This window comes from Oncorhynchus gorbuscha, linkage group LG03 (assembly GCF_021184085.1).
Source record: "Oncorhynchus gorbuscha isolate QuinsamMale2020 ecotype Even-year linkage group LG03, OgorEven_v1.0, whole genome shotgun sequence".
Taxonomy (NCBI): Eukaryota; Metazoa; Chordata; class Actinopteri; order Salmoniformes; family Salmonidae; genus Oncorhynchus; species Oncorhynchus gorbuscha.
In genome coordinates, this window is record NC_060175.1 from 37903667 (window position 1) to 37922076 (window position 18410).

Below are 18410 nucleotides of genomic sequence, written 5' to 3' on the forward strand. Positions count from 1 at the left end.
GACGAGTTGCCTTCCAGAGAGGCATCAGAGATTGTAACATTCTCTGTTTCACAGAAACATTGCTCACTTGGGATATGTTGTCAAAGTCGATACAGCCAACGGGTTTCTTCATGCGGAGCGCCAACAGAAACAAACATCTCTCTGGTAAGAAGGGCAGGGGTGTATGCCTCATGATTAACGACTCATGGTGTAACATTAACAACATACAGGAACTGATGTCCTTTTGTTCACCTGACCTAGAATTCCTTACAATCAAATGCCGACCGCATTATCTCCCGAGAGAATTCTCTTTGATTATAGTCACAGCCGTGTATACCCCCCCCACCCCAAAGCCAGGCAGAGACCTCGACGGAACTTCACTGGACTATATGTACACTGGAAACCTTATATCCTAGGCTGCGTTTATCGTAGCTTGGGATTTTAACAAAGCTACCTAAATTTCTAACTTCCACGATGCATACAAGGACATCCGCCACCCTCCCTTCGGCAAATCCGCCCACGACTCCATCTTGCTCATACCGTCCTATAGGCAGAAACTCAAACAGGATGTACCCGGGACTAGAACCATTCAGTGCTGGTCTGACCAATCGGAATCCATGCTTCAAGATTGTTTTGATCACATGGGCTGGAAAATGTTCCGGGAAGCCTCAGACAGTAACATCGATTTATATGCTGACTGAGATGTTGTACCCACTGAGACTATTAAAACCTACCCCAACCAGAAACTGTGGATACACAGCGGAATTTGCGCAAAATTTCAAGTGCGAACCACCACATTCAACCATGGAAAGAAGTCGGGGGAATATGGCTGAATATAAACAGTGTAGTTATTCCCTCCGCAAGGCAATCAAACAAGTGAAATGTCGGTATAGGGACAAAATGCAGTCGCAACACAACAGGCCAGACACGAGACATATGTGGCAGAGTGTGCAGACTACAAAAAGAAAAACAGCCATGTCACGGTCAACGACGTCTTACTTCCAGACAGGTTAAACACCTTCTTTGTCCTCTTTGAGGGTAATACCGACGCGGCCCGCTACCAGGGACTGCGGGCCCCCCCTCTCCTCCTCCGTGGCCGACGTGAGTAAGATATTTAAACATGTTAACCCTCATCTTCAGAGCATGCGCAGACCCGCTGGCTGGTGTGTTTACGGACATATTCAATCGCACCCTATCCCAGTCTGCTGTCCTCACATGTTACAAGATGGCCACCATTGTTCCTGTACCAAAGAAGGCAAAGATAACTGAAATAAATGACTATCGCCCCGTAGCACTCACTTCTGTCATCATGAAGTACTTTGAGAGACTAGTCAAGGATCATATCACCTCCACCTTACCTGCCACCCTAGACCCACTTCAGGTTGCATACCGCCCCAACAGGTCCACATACGATGCAATCGCCATCACACTGCACACTGATCTATTCCATCTGGACATGAGGAATACCTATGTAAGAATGCTGTTCATTGACTACAGCTCAGCATTCAACACCATAGTACCCTCCAAGCTCATCATTAAGCTTATGGCTCTGGGTCTCAACCCCGTCCTCTGCAATTGGGTCCAGGACTTCCTGACGGGCCGCCCCCAGGTGGTGAAGGTAAGAAACAATATCTCCACTTCGCTGATCCTCAACACTGGGACCCCACAAGGGTACATGTTCATCCCCCCCCCCTGTACTCCCTGTTCACCCATGACTACGTGGCCATGTGTGCCTCCAACTCAATCATCATAAAAATAAATATAAATAATAAATAAATCATCAAGTTTGCAGACGACACAACAGTAGTAGGCTTGATTACCAACAATGACTAGACAGCCTACAGGGAGGAGGTGAGGGCACTCGGAGTGTGGTGTCAGGAAAACAACCTCTCACAAAACATCAACAAAACAAAGGAGATGATTGTGTACTTCAGGAAACAGCAAAGGGAGCACCCACATCAATGGGACAGTAGTGGAGAAGGTGGAAAGTTCCTTGGCGTACACATCATGTACAAACTGAAATGGTCCACCCATACAGACAGACAGTGTGGTGAAGAAGGCACAACAGCGCCTCTTCAACCTTAGGAGGCTGAAGAAATGTGGCTTGTCACCTAAAACCCTCTCAAACTTTTACAGAAGCGCAATCGAGAGCATCCTGTCAGGCTGTATCACCGCCTGGTACGGCAACTGCACCGCCCACAACCTCAAGGCTCTCCAGAGGGTGTCTGCACAACGAATCACCGGGGGCAAACAACCTACCTTCCAGGACACCTAAAGCAACCCGATGTCACAGGAAGGTCAAAAATATAATCAAGGACAACAACCACCCGAGCCACTGCCTGTTTACCACGCTGTCATCCAGAAGGCAAGGTCAGTACAGGTGCATCAAAGCTGGGACCGAGAGACTGAAAAACAGCTTCTATCTCAAGGCCATCAGACTGTTAAACAGCCATCACTAACATAGAAAGGCTGCTGGTAAGCAACCAGCATTATTGGCCCAGGGGCTCCCCCCTAGGAAAATAATCTAGCAGAAACACTGCTGTGTGCCATCAGTGTTACTGCCTGTGATGTCATATGTGTTCCAAACATTGGTGTCACTGCACAGTCATCAACATTGCGTTGGTGTTTTATGCTGCTGGGTTCAGAATCCTGCCTGTAGAAAGTGTACAGATATACACAGCAGTTTCATATGAGCAGTGTTTCTGCTGCATTCATTTAGCTGTCGAACTGCACCATGGTAAAATCTGTTTTTAAACATAATACATTTTTTAACATCATAGTATTTCTACCAAACATGCAGTACTTTTGATAATCTGTCTGGGTACAACACCATTCTAAATGTTATTTAGCTCTGTCTGGGTACAACACCATTCTAAAGGTTATTTAGCTCTGTCTGGGTACAACACTGTTCTAAAGGTTATTTAGCTCTGTCTGGGTACAACACCATTCTAAAGGTTATTTAGCTCTGTCTGGGTACAACACCATTCTAAAGGTTATTTAGCTCTGTCTGGGTACAACACCATTCTAAAGGTTATTTAGCTCTGTCTGGGTACAACACCATTCTAAAGGTTATTTAGCTCTGTCTGGGTACAACACTGTTCTAAAGGTTATTTAGCTCTGTCTGGGTACAACACCATTCTAAAGGTTATTTAGCTCTGTCTGGGTACAACACCATTCTAAAGGTTATTTAGCTCTGTCTGGGTACAACATCATTCTAAAGGTTATTTAGCTCTTTGTGCCACTGTGACAGCCAAACCTGCCTGTGCACGAAACAGTGCACTGTCCTCGAGACAGCATGCTAGTCAGACCCAGAGAGACAGCAAGCCAGTCACTGGTACGCAATACATATTAGGAACTTTTGTAATTCCTTCTCTTCAGACCTCACCCCTCACCTAGTCAAGTCTCAACACTGTACTAGTCAAGTATCACCCTACCACCTCAACGCCCCCCCAACCCCAAGTTCGCAAGCAGTGTTGGACCTGTGCAAAGTCAGATTTTTTTCCCAGTTTTAAATCTAATTTCCTGTCATTCAAAACATTTTGCATTTTGCCATGGCATACAACATGTTCATATGCTCGGCAGCTTTAGGGGGCCCACAACCCAAAATAATGGGAAGAATATTACATTTACATTTACATTTAAGTCATTTAGCAGACGCTCTTATCCAGAGCGACTTACAAATTGGTATATCCTTTTAAAAAGTCACCAGATCTTCTAAAAAATAATTATCGTGGGGGGTATGCCCGGTGAACACTCCACATGAGCAACACTGGGCAAACGGGGCTGCGTTCCTTTCCTCTTGATACACCATGATACTGACTGACTATCCACAGAGTTTGCAGAACTGGGGCTGGTCGTTGGGGGGTGAGGTGTTGGCTGGGCTCCACTGTTCCATTGGAGACAACAACATATATAACAGCTGGAGAGGAGAGTAGAGAGAGGAGGACAGGGTGAAAGTAGGGAAAGGAAAAGGGAGGAATGAAAGAGGTAGAGTTTAATAGAAGAGAGACAGAGAGAGAAGTGGGTTAGGGTGGTTGGCTAACCAGAGCTGGGTTGGGAGAGGGACAGAAGGTGGGGTGGTGGAGTCCCTGTAGAGTCAACCATTTTAAAGAGCCCAGGCTGCTGACAGACAGAGAGGAGGTTAACAGTGCTATCACCTCCACCCAGACTGCTGATGAAACACAGCTATTTCTCACTGTAGGGATGTGTAGGCAGGATAAAGTTATCTAGATGTTATTCCTCTCCCCTACAGCCTTCTCAGTATTGATTTAGCTGTGGGCTGAGCGATGAGCTGCAAGTGCTGGGGGCAGGTGGGACTCACTCTGAAGGCAAGCGCTTTCTCAGTTGATGGATTATTGTCCCCAGCCTTATACCCCAGCCCCAACTCCATCCCCCCAGCCTTATTCCCCAGCCCCAACCCCAACCCCCAGCTTTATACCCCAGCCCCAACCCCATCCCCCCAGCCTTATTCCCCAGCTCCAACCCCAACCCCATCCCTCCAGCCTTATACCCCAGCCCCAACCCCATCCCCCAGCCTTATACCCCAGCCCCAACCCCATCCCCCAGCCTTATACCCCAGCCCCAACCCCATCCCCCCAGCCTTATTCCCCAGCCCCAACCCCAACCCCCAGCTTTATACCCCAGCCCCAACCCCAACCCCCAGCCTTATTCCCCAGCCCCAACCCCAACCCCATCCCTCCAGCCTTATACCCCAGCCCCAACCCCATCCCCCAGCCTTATACCCCAGCCCCAACCCCATCACCCCAGCCTTATTCCCCAGCCCCAACCCCAACCCCATCCCTCCAGCCTTATACCCCAGCCCCAACCCATCCCCCCAGCCTTATTCCCCAGCCCAGTCATTCCTTAGCCATGTATCCCAAAATCATCCTCATCCTTATGCACCAGCCCTGTCTATCCTCTGTCCCACTTTGCTGCTCCTGCCACTGCACTGGGCTAATGGAGAAACATCAGAGAGGCACTTTACCACAGTCATCAGTTCAGGGACTCATAGAGACCATCTCAAGGGCTGGAATACAGCTAAAGTGGGGGGCATAGTGGGCCGGTAATCAGCTCCTGGACCACAGAGTCATCAACTGGGAATTTCCATTTGATTCTACAGCAACTCAGCTGCGTGAGCATGAGCATTTGTAATTTATTCATTTTCTCTGATGTCTCCCATCCCAGGCCATACAGTATATCTAAATGACCCTTTAGATTTAGCTGGCCTTGCTCCTGGCTGACTTTGCCCCAGACTAAGTCGTTCACTGTGGAGAGGTATGGTAACTGGAACAGAGGCAGAGAGTATTAAATACTCTCTTCCTCTTTGCCAATCTGCCTGCTATCTCTCTGCCTCAGCACAAGAGCTAGCAGGCAGATGGAGGGTTACAGTAAAAACAATGTGGGCTGCAAGTACTGTATGAAAGGTAATATCAATAAAATAAATCTTGTTACAGTGTTTTATTATAGTGTTGTTGAAGACAGGGAGAATGGCGAGAAAGGGTACGGGAAGAGAGAGAGGAGAGGGATAGATAAGGAGCAGGTGGATGTTTAGAGAAGAGAGGGAGAGAGAAGTGACAGAAAGAGGGTGGTGAATGGTTACAGTGTAAGGTCAAAATGACCTTGCTCCATTATGATTCCAACACGGTTTGAACAGATAGCATGTCACTGAGAAAAGGAAGAGATCAGGTTTCAGACTGTGTTCTTGTGTTGCAGCACTGGACGGTGTTTACAGAGGTGACAGAGGTCTTCATCCTGGTCCCAGCGCTGCTGGGGTTAAAGGGCAACCTGGAGATGACACTGGCTTCCAGACTGTCCACAGCGGTGAGTGTGTGTGTTGTGTGTGTGCGTGTGTGTGTAGTTGCCTGTGTGGACATTTCTGGACATGTATGCTTGTGTGTGTGTGGGGTATGTGTTTTCTGTTGTGTGTCTGCACCAGCCAGAACTGTTTTCGGTCATTTCTCTTTGTTATTTTGTTATTTCCGTATTCATTTAATAAATATGGACACATACCACGCTGCACCTTGGTCCTCACCTTCTTCCACCGACGACGACCGTTACAGAATTACCCACCAACAAAGGCCCAAGCAGCGTGGTAATGGGCAGGAGCAGCGCTATAAGGAGGAATGGACATGGGAAGACATTCTGCACGGCAAGGGTTGCTACACATGGGAGGAGATCCTGGCTGGAAGGGATTGCCTCCCATGGGAACAGGTGGAGGCAGCCAGGAGAGCGGAGGCAGCAGGTAAAGGGGGCCAGCGCTTTGAGGGAACACGGCTGGCAAGGAAGCCCGAGAGGGAGCCCCAAAAATGTGTTGGGAGGGAGTGTGGCTATGTCAGGTAGGAGACCTGAGCCAACTCCCCGTGCTTACTGTGGAGAGAGGTGGAACGGGCAGGCACTGTGTTATGCTGTGAGGCACACGGTGTCCCCGGTGCGCAGGCATAGCCCAGTGCGGTACATAGCAGCACCTCGTATCGGCCGGGCTAGAGTGGGCATCGAGCCAGGTGCCATGAAGCCGGCTCAGCACATCTGATCTCCAGTTCGTCTCCTCGGGCCGGGGTACATGGCACCAGCCCTACGCATGGTGTCCCCGGTTCGCCAGCACAGCCCAGTGAGGGCTATTCCACCTCGCCGCACTGGCCTGGCTACAGGGAGCATTCAGCCAGGTAGGGTTGGGCAGGCTCGGTGCTCGAGAGCTCCAGTGCGCCTTCACGGTCCAGTCTATCCGGTGCTACCTCCACGCACCAGCCCTCCGGTGGCAGCCCCCCGCACCAGGCTGTCTCTCTGTCTCCTTCCTACAGGTGCTCCCTCCAGTCTGGATCTGCCGGAGTCTCCCGTCCATTCGGGACCCGTGGCTAGGGTCCCCAGTCCGAGATCGGCGGCAAGGGTCACTGCTCTTAAGAGGCCACGGAGGCGGGCTAAGAGGCGGACAAGGACTATGGTGGAGTGGAGTCCACGTCCCGCGCCAGAGCCGCCACCGCGGACAGACACCCACCCAGACCCTCCCCTATAGGTTCAGGTTTTGCGGCCGTAGTCCGCACCTTTGGGAGGGGGGGGGGTGGGTATGTCACGTTCTGACCTTAGTTCTTTTGTTATGTCTTTGTTTTAGTATGGTCAGGGCGTGAGTTGGGTGGGTTGTCTTTGTTAGCTTTTCTTTGATTTGCTATTTCTGTGTTTGGCCTGGTATGGTTCTCAGAGGCAGCTGTCAATCGTTGTCTCTGATTGAGATCCATAATTAGGGAGCCTGTTTTCTATTGTGTTGGGTGGGTGATTGTTTTCTGTTGTGTGTCTGCATCAGCCAGAACTGTTCTCGTTTATTATTTTGTTATTTCAGTGTTCATTTAATAAATATGGACACATACCACCCTGCAACTTGGTCCTCACCTTCTTCCACCGACGACGACCGTTACAGGGGTGGGGAATGGAATTAATGGTATTTTTATTTATACCGTTACAGGGGTGGGGAATGGAATTAATGGTATGTTTTTTTTTTATTTATATTTTTCTTCTTGGGGCCACATATAATAATATGGGCTATCAGTTCTTATTAGAGATAAACATATGAAAAGGGGCTGTGGGAGAGGTCTCGAATGGTTGAGGGACAGCTATTGGGGAACTGTGTTGGATCTTGGAGGGTTCGGGTTCATGTTTTTTGGCCTGTTGAGAGACCTGTCACAGGGAAGATTGAACACAACAAACCACAGGGATCTAGACAGCCACAAACCCGGGACAATCCGCAGTCCCAGCCACAATGTCTAACCATGTTGCGGGCCGTGTTCAAGCCCTCAACAAACCCTGCTAGCTTGATAGGCAGCTAGCCAGCAGCTAGGCTAGTTGCTATGCCAAATAGCTCCTCAGTCCTGGCCTTGGTTGGCAGGATCACTGAACAGAGTGTAGCAGTCCCAGCAACTGATGCCAAATGTGCCATGGGATCCAAACTAAAAAGTTAGTTTGCTACTAAGAAACTTTCCAATATACTTTCAAAACAAAAACTAAAAAATAATGGCACACAGAAGTCCCCGCTTGGGATAACATTTTCCAGAAGAATAAGGAATAACTTCAAAATGTAAGTATAATGTTTATTTATTAACCAAATTATGTACAAACTTTCATATGAATTTTGAATAAAAAAATTGAGTAACTGTTGTTTATCAGCCTGTTGTCAAGTTAGCTAACATGTCGGATGTGATAGCTAGCTAGCAGGCGATCTCATTCTGCTTATTGGCTGTTTAAAGATGAACAACCAAACTAACTAATCATAGATTCAGCAATATGTCAATTGTGAAGACCCGTACAGTTTTAAAATCATGAAATGGTGAACTTGTTAGCCAGCTGAAGACATGTAACAAATTGTTTTCTTCCATTTGTTTTCAGGGACTGAAGTGGGCACCTGATCGCGTTTCACTCCATTGCATTGGCTCGGCAGGAGAAAACGGTCCTGCCGATTCATTTGGACGGAAGATATTTTAACAACATCTGATGAAAGACTTAGGAAATGCAGCTAGATGTGTTCTGTTCAATCTAGGCTTGCTAGCCAGCCTAGTTATTTGTTCATTCTGTTTTGCTAACTAGCTGCCTGCAGTGTCTGTTTACCTAACGTTAGCTAACTTTATCTTGCCACCTTCCCTTCCAATATTGTTAAATACTAGTTAAAATTAGAGGCTAAGTTATTCTACTCTTACTTTAAACAACTTGACCAAGCCTGAAAAAATATGCAAAACTGTTAACAAAGCGATTGCACGTTAATAAATCATTCCTAAGTGAGGGACATTGTTGTGGCTTCAGCAACATGTTGGGACACTGTAAAGTCCATTGAGAATAAGTGCACCTCCTCCCAGCTGCCCACTGCACTGAGGATAGGAAACACTGTCACCACTGATAAATCCACAATAATCGATATTTTCAATTTTCAAGCATTTTTCTACGGCTGGCCATGCTTTCCACCTGGCTACCCCTACCCCGGCCAACATCTCAGCACCCCCTGCAACTTGCCCAAGCCCCCCCCGCTTCTCCTTCACCCAAATCCAGACAGCTGATGTTCTGAAAGAGATGCAAAATCTGGATCCCTACGAATCAGCTGGGCTAGACAATCTGGACCCTCTGCTTCTAAAATGATCCGCCAAAATTGTTTAGTATTTTCTGAGATCCCCCAAAGATTGGAAAGCTGCCTCGGTCATCCCCCTCTTCAAAGGGGGAGACACTCTAGACCCAAACTGCTATAGACCTATATCCATCCTGCCCTGCCTTTCTTAAATCTTTGAAAGCCAAGTTAATAAACAGATCACCGACCATTTTGAATCCCACCGTACCTTTCTCCACTATGCAATCTGGTTTCCGAGCTGGTCATGGATGCACCTCAGCCACGCTCAAGGTCCAAAATAATATCATAACCGCCATCGATAAAAGACTACTCTGCAGCCGTCTTCATTGACCAGGCCAAGGCTTTCAACTCTGTCAATCACCGCATTCTTATCGGCAGACTCAATAGCCTTGGCTTCTCAAATGACTGCCTTGCGTGGTTCACCAACTACTTCTCAGACAGAGTTCAGTATGTCAAATCGGAGGGATTGTTGTTTGAAACTCTGGCATTCTCTATGGGTGTGCCACAGGGTTCAATTCTCGGGCCAACTCTTTTCTCTGTATATATCAATGATATGCTCTTGCTGCTGGTGATTCTCTGATCCACCTCTACACAGACGACACCATTCCGTATACTTCTGGCCCTTCTTTGGACACTGTATTAACAAACCTCCAGATGAGCTTCAATTCAATACAACTCTCCTTCCGTGGCCTCCAACTGCTCTTAAATGCAAGTAAAACTAAATGCATGCTCTTCAACCGATCGCTACCCGCACCTGCCCGCCCTTCTAGCATCACTACTCTGGATGGTTCTGACTTAGAGTATGTGGACAACTACAAATACCTAGGTGTATGGCTAGACGGTAAACTCTCCTTCCAGACGCACATTAAGCATCTCCAATCCAAAAGTAAATCTAGAATTGGCTTCCTATTTCACAACAAAACCTCCTTCACTCATGCTGCCAAACATACCCTCGTAAAACTGACTATCCTACCGATCCTTGACTTTTGCGATGTCATTTTCAAAATAGCCTCCCAACACTCTACTCAGCAAATTGGATGCAGTCTATCACAATGCCATACGTTTTGTCACCAAAGCCCCACATACTATCCACTTCTGCGACCTGTATGCTCTCGTTGGCTGGCCCTTGCCAAACCCACTGGCTCCAGGTCATCTATAAATCTTTGCTAGGTAAAGACCGTCATCTCAGCTCACTGATCAGCATAGCAACACACACCCATAGCACGCGCTCCACCAGGTATATCTCACTGGTCATCCCCAAAGCCAACACTTACTTTTGCCACCTTTCCTTCCAGTTCTCTGCTGCCAATGACTGGAACGAATTGCAAAAATCTCTGAAGCTGGAGTCTTATATCTTCCTCTCTAACTTTAAGCATCAGCTGTCAGCAGCTTACTGATCACTGTACCTGTGCACAGCCAATCTGTAAATAGCACACCCAACTACCTCATCCCCATATTTTTACTTACCCTCTTGCTCTTTTTCACACCAGTATCTCTACTTGCACATCATCATCTGCACATCTATCATTCCAGTATTAATGCTACATTTGAATTGTTTTGCTTCTATGGCCTATTTATTGCCTACCTCCCTACTCTTCTACATTTACACACACTGTACATAGATTTTTCTTCTTTTCTATTGTGTTATTGACTGTACCTTTGTTATGTGTAACTCTGTGTTGTTGTTTTTGTCACACTGCTTTACATTTACATTTACATTTAAGTCATTTAGCAGACGCTCTTATCCAGAGCGACTTACTTTGCTTTATCTTGGCCAGATAGCAGTTGTAAATGAGAGCATGTTCTCAACTGGCCTACCTGGTTAAATAAAGGTGACATTTAAAACATTTAAAAATATAAAAAATGTTGGTATTTAATGCAGGGCCTACAGACAACTTACTATTGAGAGTAAGGATAGTACAATACACCAGGTGCAATTTAAAATATGGTTGGGCATCTGCAGTTTCTCTCTTATATCAGTTTCTGACAGTCACTCAATTAGTCATGTCAACTAAAATGTTTAGATTGGTAGTTAGGCCATATTCACACTACGAGAGATGAAGGAGAGTCTGAGGAGTGGAATGGCGAAAGAGATATCTACTTTTGAATTTACATTAAATCATTGCCTTACCTTTCGTTGTGGCTGGCAATGCAACATTCTTGGTCCACAGCTGAAATTTTTATCAAAATCATAGAAGTCATTGTATGAGGTAAAAGCAAATAGAGACTGAAAGCATTGATAATTCCCTTGGGAGCTGCTTCTTGCCTGGTGGCTCAATACAGTCAAGCAAAGAAAAACATTTTTAGATTTTAAACTACGGTGACAATCTCAGAATGCAACAGGCTGTTACTACAATTACAGGTAATTCCATAAAACAAGTTTCAAATATAAGTAAAATGTCTGTACATTTCAGCTTTTTTTAAACATTGCTCTGCTATTACAATTTTTACTGGAAGAGTGTTGGCTTAACGAAACAATTCTGTTTACAGTTTGCTGCTAAAAGGGGGACAACTGTCGGGCGAGTGTTGTGCGAGGTAGCGGTCCAGCTAAATTAATTAATCATGGCCGAATACCGACCGGGCATGCACGGAACGTGCCCAGGGGCCTTGACCTCCAGTGGGCCCCCATTGATTTTGTTAGTCAATCAGATATGATATAACATGGCATTAGTCATTACAAAATGTGTAGAATTGCAGGAAGTGCAAATTTGTAATTGCAATTGTTTTTTTCTCTGCCCCATGGCAAAATGAGTAGGAGAGCATAAAAATTGCTTTAAAACTGCAACATTTTCTCTATGCCCCATGGCAAAATGTGTAGAATTGCAGGAAATTAACCTTGAAAAAAATACATTTCTCTCCACCATCAAGAGGGGGGCCACTAAAATGTTTTGCGGCAAGGTGAGGGGCCTAAAAGCTCTAGCCCAAAAGGCTATAGCCGGTCATGGGAGAACCCTTTTAGGTTAGATGTAGAACTCTTTCCACAGAGGGTTCTACATGGAACCCAAAAGGGTTCTACCTGGAACCATAAAGGGTTATCCTATGGGGACAGCCAAATAACCCTTTTGGAAACCCTTTTTTCTAAGAATGTATTCCTAGAACTATGTAGTACCTAAAATTAGTAGCTCACTGCTGCTATTAAGCACATCAATCCACACATTCCTTCCACTGGCTTGTGGGAAAACAGCCTGACAAACACAGCAGAATGTGATAAGCTTTTCCAGTTCTTTCCTCTCTTGACTTTTGAGTTGTGATGCAGGTGAATTGAGTGTACGGCTCCCAGATATTGCTATGTTGTGTAACCCCCATTCCAAGACTGGAAGGAGGAAGGGTGGATGCATTTTTTATGTAGCAAACTTTACTGCTTTCTTTGCTGTTGCGACTTGGTGGCAGCCAGGTGACTTGAGCGTGTATGATCTGGCAGATCTGTGTATGTCATTTGTTTGGTGTGACATTAGCCTACTCCCGTTATTGTTTTTCTTGGAGGATCTTGGCTGGCTCCAGTTGGCCACGTTTCTTTCCACGGAATTACTAATTATCAACAGATTAAGATCACTGTAAGTTTCCTAATAAAAAATGGTTGATCCCAGGGGCTGAGACAGAATGCCATCCACATGACCACATCTCTGTCTTCTTTCTTATTTTGATCTGCTGAAAATGGTTGTTTTTGTTTAGGGGTTGAGGAGATTCTGGGCTAAACTCACACTCTCTCTCTCTCCTTTCTACAAACAGTTGTTTTCTGTAACTCTCTGTGATCCTTGCATTTGAGCCTAATTGACTATTGGAATAATCATATTTAGTGGATGACGGCAGGCTGACATTACCGCATTAGCTACCACATAGTGTCTAGAGCCAGCCTACTGTAGGCTACTCTCTGACATCCATTATTGGCATGGTTTAATGTAAATGTTCATAATAAACGTAATATCTGCTATTCCTGCTCTCTTTCTCTCTAAGCCTAAAAGAGAGATGAGTGCTAGACTAACAAAAAGATAGCGGGGTAGCTAGCTACCGTCATTTACTGTCACACACTAAACCCTTAGACACTGCCTTATCTCACCACCAGCTCATAGCCTTCAACAGCTGGAAAAACACACACCAACTGAAAAACAACCAAGGCTAAAGCTTACGTGACATTGTGGCCTATTCTGGCTGAGCCCTTGCTGCCGTCATCACGCCGTCAGTGGTGTGTGTGTGTGTGTGTGAGCGTATGGTTTCTTTATTGTTTGGGTGGCTGGTGTGTGTAGTGTAGTGTGACCTGCCCTGTCTCTTATCTCCCTGCCTTGTGCCCCCTTATCCACCATGCAGCCAACTCCACTCATCTCTCTCTGTACACATGGGTTTGAAACACGGCCCCTGAAGGCTCACCCTTCCTCTTTCAACTTCCTTACCTGACTGACACAGATACAGACACACACACACGCCTCTGAGCAGAGTGGTCATTAGGCTCATAGCCTCTGACACACACTGTGCCTCTGTTGGACAGCCACTTGATGCTTGAGACCATGAATGAGAGAGACGTGTGTGTGTGTGTGTGTGTGTGTGTGTGTGTGTGTGTGTGTGTGTGTGTGTGTGTGTGTGTGTGTGTGTGTGTGTGTGTGTGTGTGTGTGTGTGTGTGTGTGTGTGTGTGTGTGTGTGTGTGTGTGTGTGTGTGTGTGTGTGTGTGTGTGTGGTGTGTGTGTGTGTGTGTGTACAGAGAGATGAGATAAGTGGGCCGCAGGGTGGAGGGTTTCAGAGCTTCTTTGAGAATTGAACCCTTATTGTTCTGACAGAACCTAGGGCCTATGACACAGCGCGCGCACACACACGTTTTCATGTACATGTATGCATACTCAATTGTGCAGATTCTCAGCTTTTGAAACTTCATGATTCTGGTTACTTTTCCTCTTTTCAAACCGTGGCCAGTCAGACATCGTTGAGTGCTGTGGTCTTGGTCTCATGGTAATCTGTGTTATAGTTGTGTTTGCGTTCTCTTACGGTCTCCTGCGTCTCTCTCTGCAGGCTAATATTGGTCAGATGGACTCAGCCAAGGACATGTGGAAGATGATCGTTGGAAACCTCGCCCTCATCCAGGTAAGGAACACTCTATGAAAGAAAAGGAGAGCCGCTGTCTTCATCATTATACCTTGATGAATACAGCCTGTCTGTCGAAACGTTGGTCATTAGGTTATTAAATGATTGCATCTGAGCTCCTAAAGTGTGCGGCTCTCCTATTCTTTTTCAAGTGTTCTACTCCGCTAGCCAGCCTAAACAGGTGTGCGTTTCTTTTGCACATGGAACACTCTATAACAGGGGTGTCAAACATACGGCCCGCGGGCCGGAACCGGCCCCCAAGGAGGTTCGATCAGGCCCGCAGGATAATTTGAAAGTGGAAAAAATGCATAAAAGACATGGAATTAATATTTTTAATTCGCTGCAATTCATGGATTATCCGCTAAGGGGCGCACTCTTTCCATCAGAGTAGAAGACAAGCCGCATCACTGAGACAGACTGAAAACAGCAGACGGTATCAATGCGCCATCTGCTGCTTGTTACGACGTTGTTAATACCTTGGTCTCTACCTCTCCGCTACACCCTCATTAGCCAAAATGTCGTTATCCAAACGGAGAAAAGTAGATAAGGAGTGTAGAATTTTCAAAGAAAAATGGACCACGTCCTATTTATTTACAGAGATGCACGGAAAACCTTTGTGCTTGGTGTGTTTGCAACAAGTTTCGGTATTGAAGGAATATAATATTCGACGCCACTACGAGACTCATCACAGCGAAAAATATGACGGCTTGCAAGGACAACTGAGAAGAGATAAAATTAACGAATTGCTGGCGGGTCTGAGGAAACAGCAGTCAACTTTCATCCAGAGCCGAGAAGTCAGTGAAGCAGCGGTAAAAGCCAGCTACCTATTTGCTAGCGAAATAGCATTAGCATCGAAGCCGTATTCCGACGGTGACTTTGTTAAACGATGCATGATGAAGGCGGCTGAACTTGTATGTCCCGAGAAGCGACAAGCTTTTGCCAATATTAGCCTGACGAGGAATACTATAGCAGAGAGGATTTCGGAACTATCGGCAGATTTACATTTACATTACATTTAAGTCATTTAGCAGACGCTCTTATCCAGAGCGACTTACAATTGAAACAGAGAGTCAAGTCATTTATTGCATTTTCCGTGGCAATTGACGAGAGCACTGACATCACAGACGTGGCCCAACTGGCCATATTTATTCGAGGAGTTGATGAGATATTGACTGTTACTGAAGAGTTTCTTGAGTTGGTGCCAATGATGGACACCACAACAGCCGAGGACATTTTCGGCTCTGTCGTTGCTGCATTGGACAGAGTTGGAGTGGACTGGTCCCGCGCTGTCAGCCTGGCTACAGACGGCGCGCCATCCATGGTCGGAAAGAAAGCAGGTGTCGCGACAAAGTTCAAAGACAAAGTACAAGCCCTTAATGGAGGAGATCGTTTCTGGACATTTCACTGTATTTTGCACCAGGAGGCATTGTGTTGCAAGTCGCTGAAAATGGACCACGTCATGGAGGTGGTTGTTCGCACTGTAAATTTCATCCGGTCCAGAGGTCTGAACCATCGTCAGTTTGACAAACTTCTCAGCGACAGCAACATTACCCACAGCCTGCCATACCACACTGAAGTGAGATGGTTAAGCCGAGGCGCTGTGCTGAGGCATTTCTTTGATCTACGAGAGGAAATCGGACAGTTCATGGAGAAAAAAGGAAAACCGGTGTTGGAATTACAATCTCAGGAATGGCTACGGGACCTTGCATTCTTGGTTGATATTACTGAACACTTGAACAATCTGAACAAAATGTTGCAAGGCCGCAAAAAAGTTGTCACACAGTTTTCTGACAACATACATGCATTTAAGTTGAAGCTGACTTTGTGGGAGATGCAACTGGCAAATGGCAACCCTGCTCATTTCCCCTGTCTGAGAGATGTGTGTGTGACCAGACCTGATGCGGACATGAAACGGTACAAAGACAAAATTGCAGGACTACTGCGGGAGTTTGAGAAACGTTTTCAGGTATTTGGTGAACTTGAGACAGAATTTTCAGTTTTTGCTCACCTTTCACAGTTAAAGCTTCTGATCTGCTGGTCGAAATTCAGCTAGAGATAATTGATTTGCAGTGTGATGCAGATTTGAAGGGCAAATTTGCCTCTGTAGGTCTGGACAGATTTTATCAGTATCTACTACCAGGGTACCCCAAATTAACAGCCCTGGCTGCTAAAATTTTGTGCATGTTTGGGACAACCTACCTTTGTGAACAAATTTTCTCAGTGATGAATATCAATAAAACAAAAATGCGTTCAAGGCTCACAAACAAGCACTTAAATGACATTCTGAAAGTGACAGCTAGTCAGGACATGACACCTGGTGTTGATGCACTTGTACAGGCCAAAAGATGCCAAGTTTCAGGTACAAATACAAGTCCAGACTAGACTAACACCTTTAAAATGCTGCCTTAGATACTGTTTGCATTGAAAGAATACAGCTCTGTGAAGATTAATCCTTACTGTGGTGATTTAAAAAATGTGCACTTTAATGTTAGTCAGCAGCTTCAAAACAAAAGTTGTGTGATGGAATTCTACTGTTCATACAACTCCATAAATTTTCAGTATGTATTGTATGTGTATGTATGTTTCATGTATGAAGTTTACAGATTTACAGGACAGGCGAACACTTTCTTCATTACACATTTAAAATCACTCTCCTTAGTTTGTAAGGTGTACGCAGGGATTACATTTAGATTTTATATGCGTATGTGTAAGTGGTTTAAAAATTCCTTTCTTTAAAAGTCTCATTTAATCTTAAAGTGCATTACTATATTTTTCAGTACCAATTAAAGTTTTGTGCCTTTGTACAATCAGTGGGATCAGTTGCAATGCATATTTGTGAATGATAAAAGTAAATTGCACATTTGTCTAAGGAAATATGAGGTGTTTCATGAAATGTTTTGTAAAAGGATAGTTCATTAAATTTCAATATTTTCCTAATGTTCTTGTGCTTCTTTACACCAAAACAAAGGAAAGACATGATATTTTGGTTATTTATAGCAGAGTATGGTATAATTTTAATGGTCCGGCCCACTTGACATCTCCCTAGGCCGTATGTGGCCCACGATGCGAAATGAGTTTGACACCCCTGCTCTATAACATTCCACCACACCTGCATGGAACACTGTGAAACAGAAAACCATTCAACACATTCTGAAACAAAACATGTGCATGGATTGATGGAACACAGACATAAAAAAATCACAAAATAAGTCCAATCATGGTGTGTCCTGGTAAGGTGACATTTTGTTACCAGAACTGGACACAGTCAGATGTACAAGTGCTCTTATGTGTAATATTGGACTGGTTCCTGGAAGCACCCTAACCCCAGCACTTTGGATCCCTATCAGTCACATAACCTGCTAGAGGGGGTCACTGTGTGCTGGGTCAGCTCACCAGGGGATTACAGTACTCACTCACACACACACACTAAGCCTCCTCAGGTCGAGGAGACCTTTACTACAGTGACACACACGTAGAGTATAGATTACAGTACCCCTTCTCTCTCTGCCTTCTCCCAGGTCCAGGCCACGGTAGTAGGGTTCCTGGCGTCCATCGCCGCGGTGATCTTTGGCTGGATCCCAGAAGGGAACTTTAGACTGGGACATGCTATCCTGTTGTGTGCCTCCAGTGTGGCAACCGCATTCATCGCTTCTCTGATACTAGGTACCACTAGAAGAATAACTATATAAATAGTACTGTAAACATTTTTCAGACTGTAATTGTTCATATGCACATAGTAACGATTTAACCTCTCAAGGGTACGTGGAATGCTAACGTCCCACCTAACCAACATCCAGTGAAAGTGCAGGGCGCCAAATTCAAACAACAGAAATCTCATAATTAAAATTCCTCAAACATACATGTATTATACACCATTTTAAAGATAAACTTGTTGTTAATCCCAACACAGTGTCCGATTTCAAAAAGGCTTTACGACAAAAGCATACTATGCGATTATGTTAGGTCAGTACCTTGTCACAAAAAAACACAGCCATTTTTCCAGCCAAAGAGAGGAGTCACAAGAAGCAGAAATATAGAAAATTAATCCCTAACCTTTGATGATCTTCATCAGATGGCACTCATAGGACTTCATGTTACACAATACATGTATGTTTTGTTCGATAAAGTTCATATTTATATCCAAAAATCTCTGTTTACATTGGCTCATTGTTATGTTTTGCCTCCAAAACATCCTGTGAAAGATGTCAATTTACAGAAATACTCATCATAAATGTTGATGAAAATACAACTGTTATGCATGGA

General features: G+C 45.3%; 1 protein-coding gene across 1 annotated transcript in view; it reads left to right on the forward strand.

Moving 5' to 3' along the window:
- Positions 1 to 18410, forward strand: part of LOC124031345 (solute carrier family 41 member 1-like) — a 43215-nt gene that overhangs the window by 17078 nt on the left and 7727 nt on the right. Inside the window, exons 3-5 of the mRNA XM_046342448.1 lie at positions 5692 to 5799; positions 14076 to 14147; positions 17666 to 17810. Of these exons, the coding sequence (XP_046198404.1) occupies positions 5692 to 5799; positions 14076 to 14147; positions 17666 to 17810 (325 nt within the window). The remainder of the gene's footprint in view (positions 1 to 5691; positions 5800 to 14075; positions 14148 to 17665; positions 17811 to 18410) is intronic.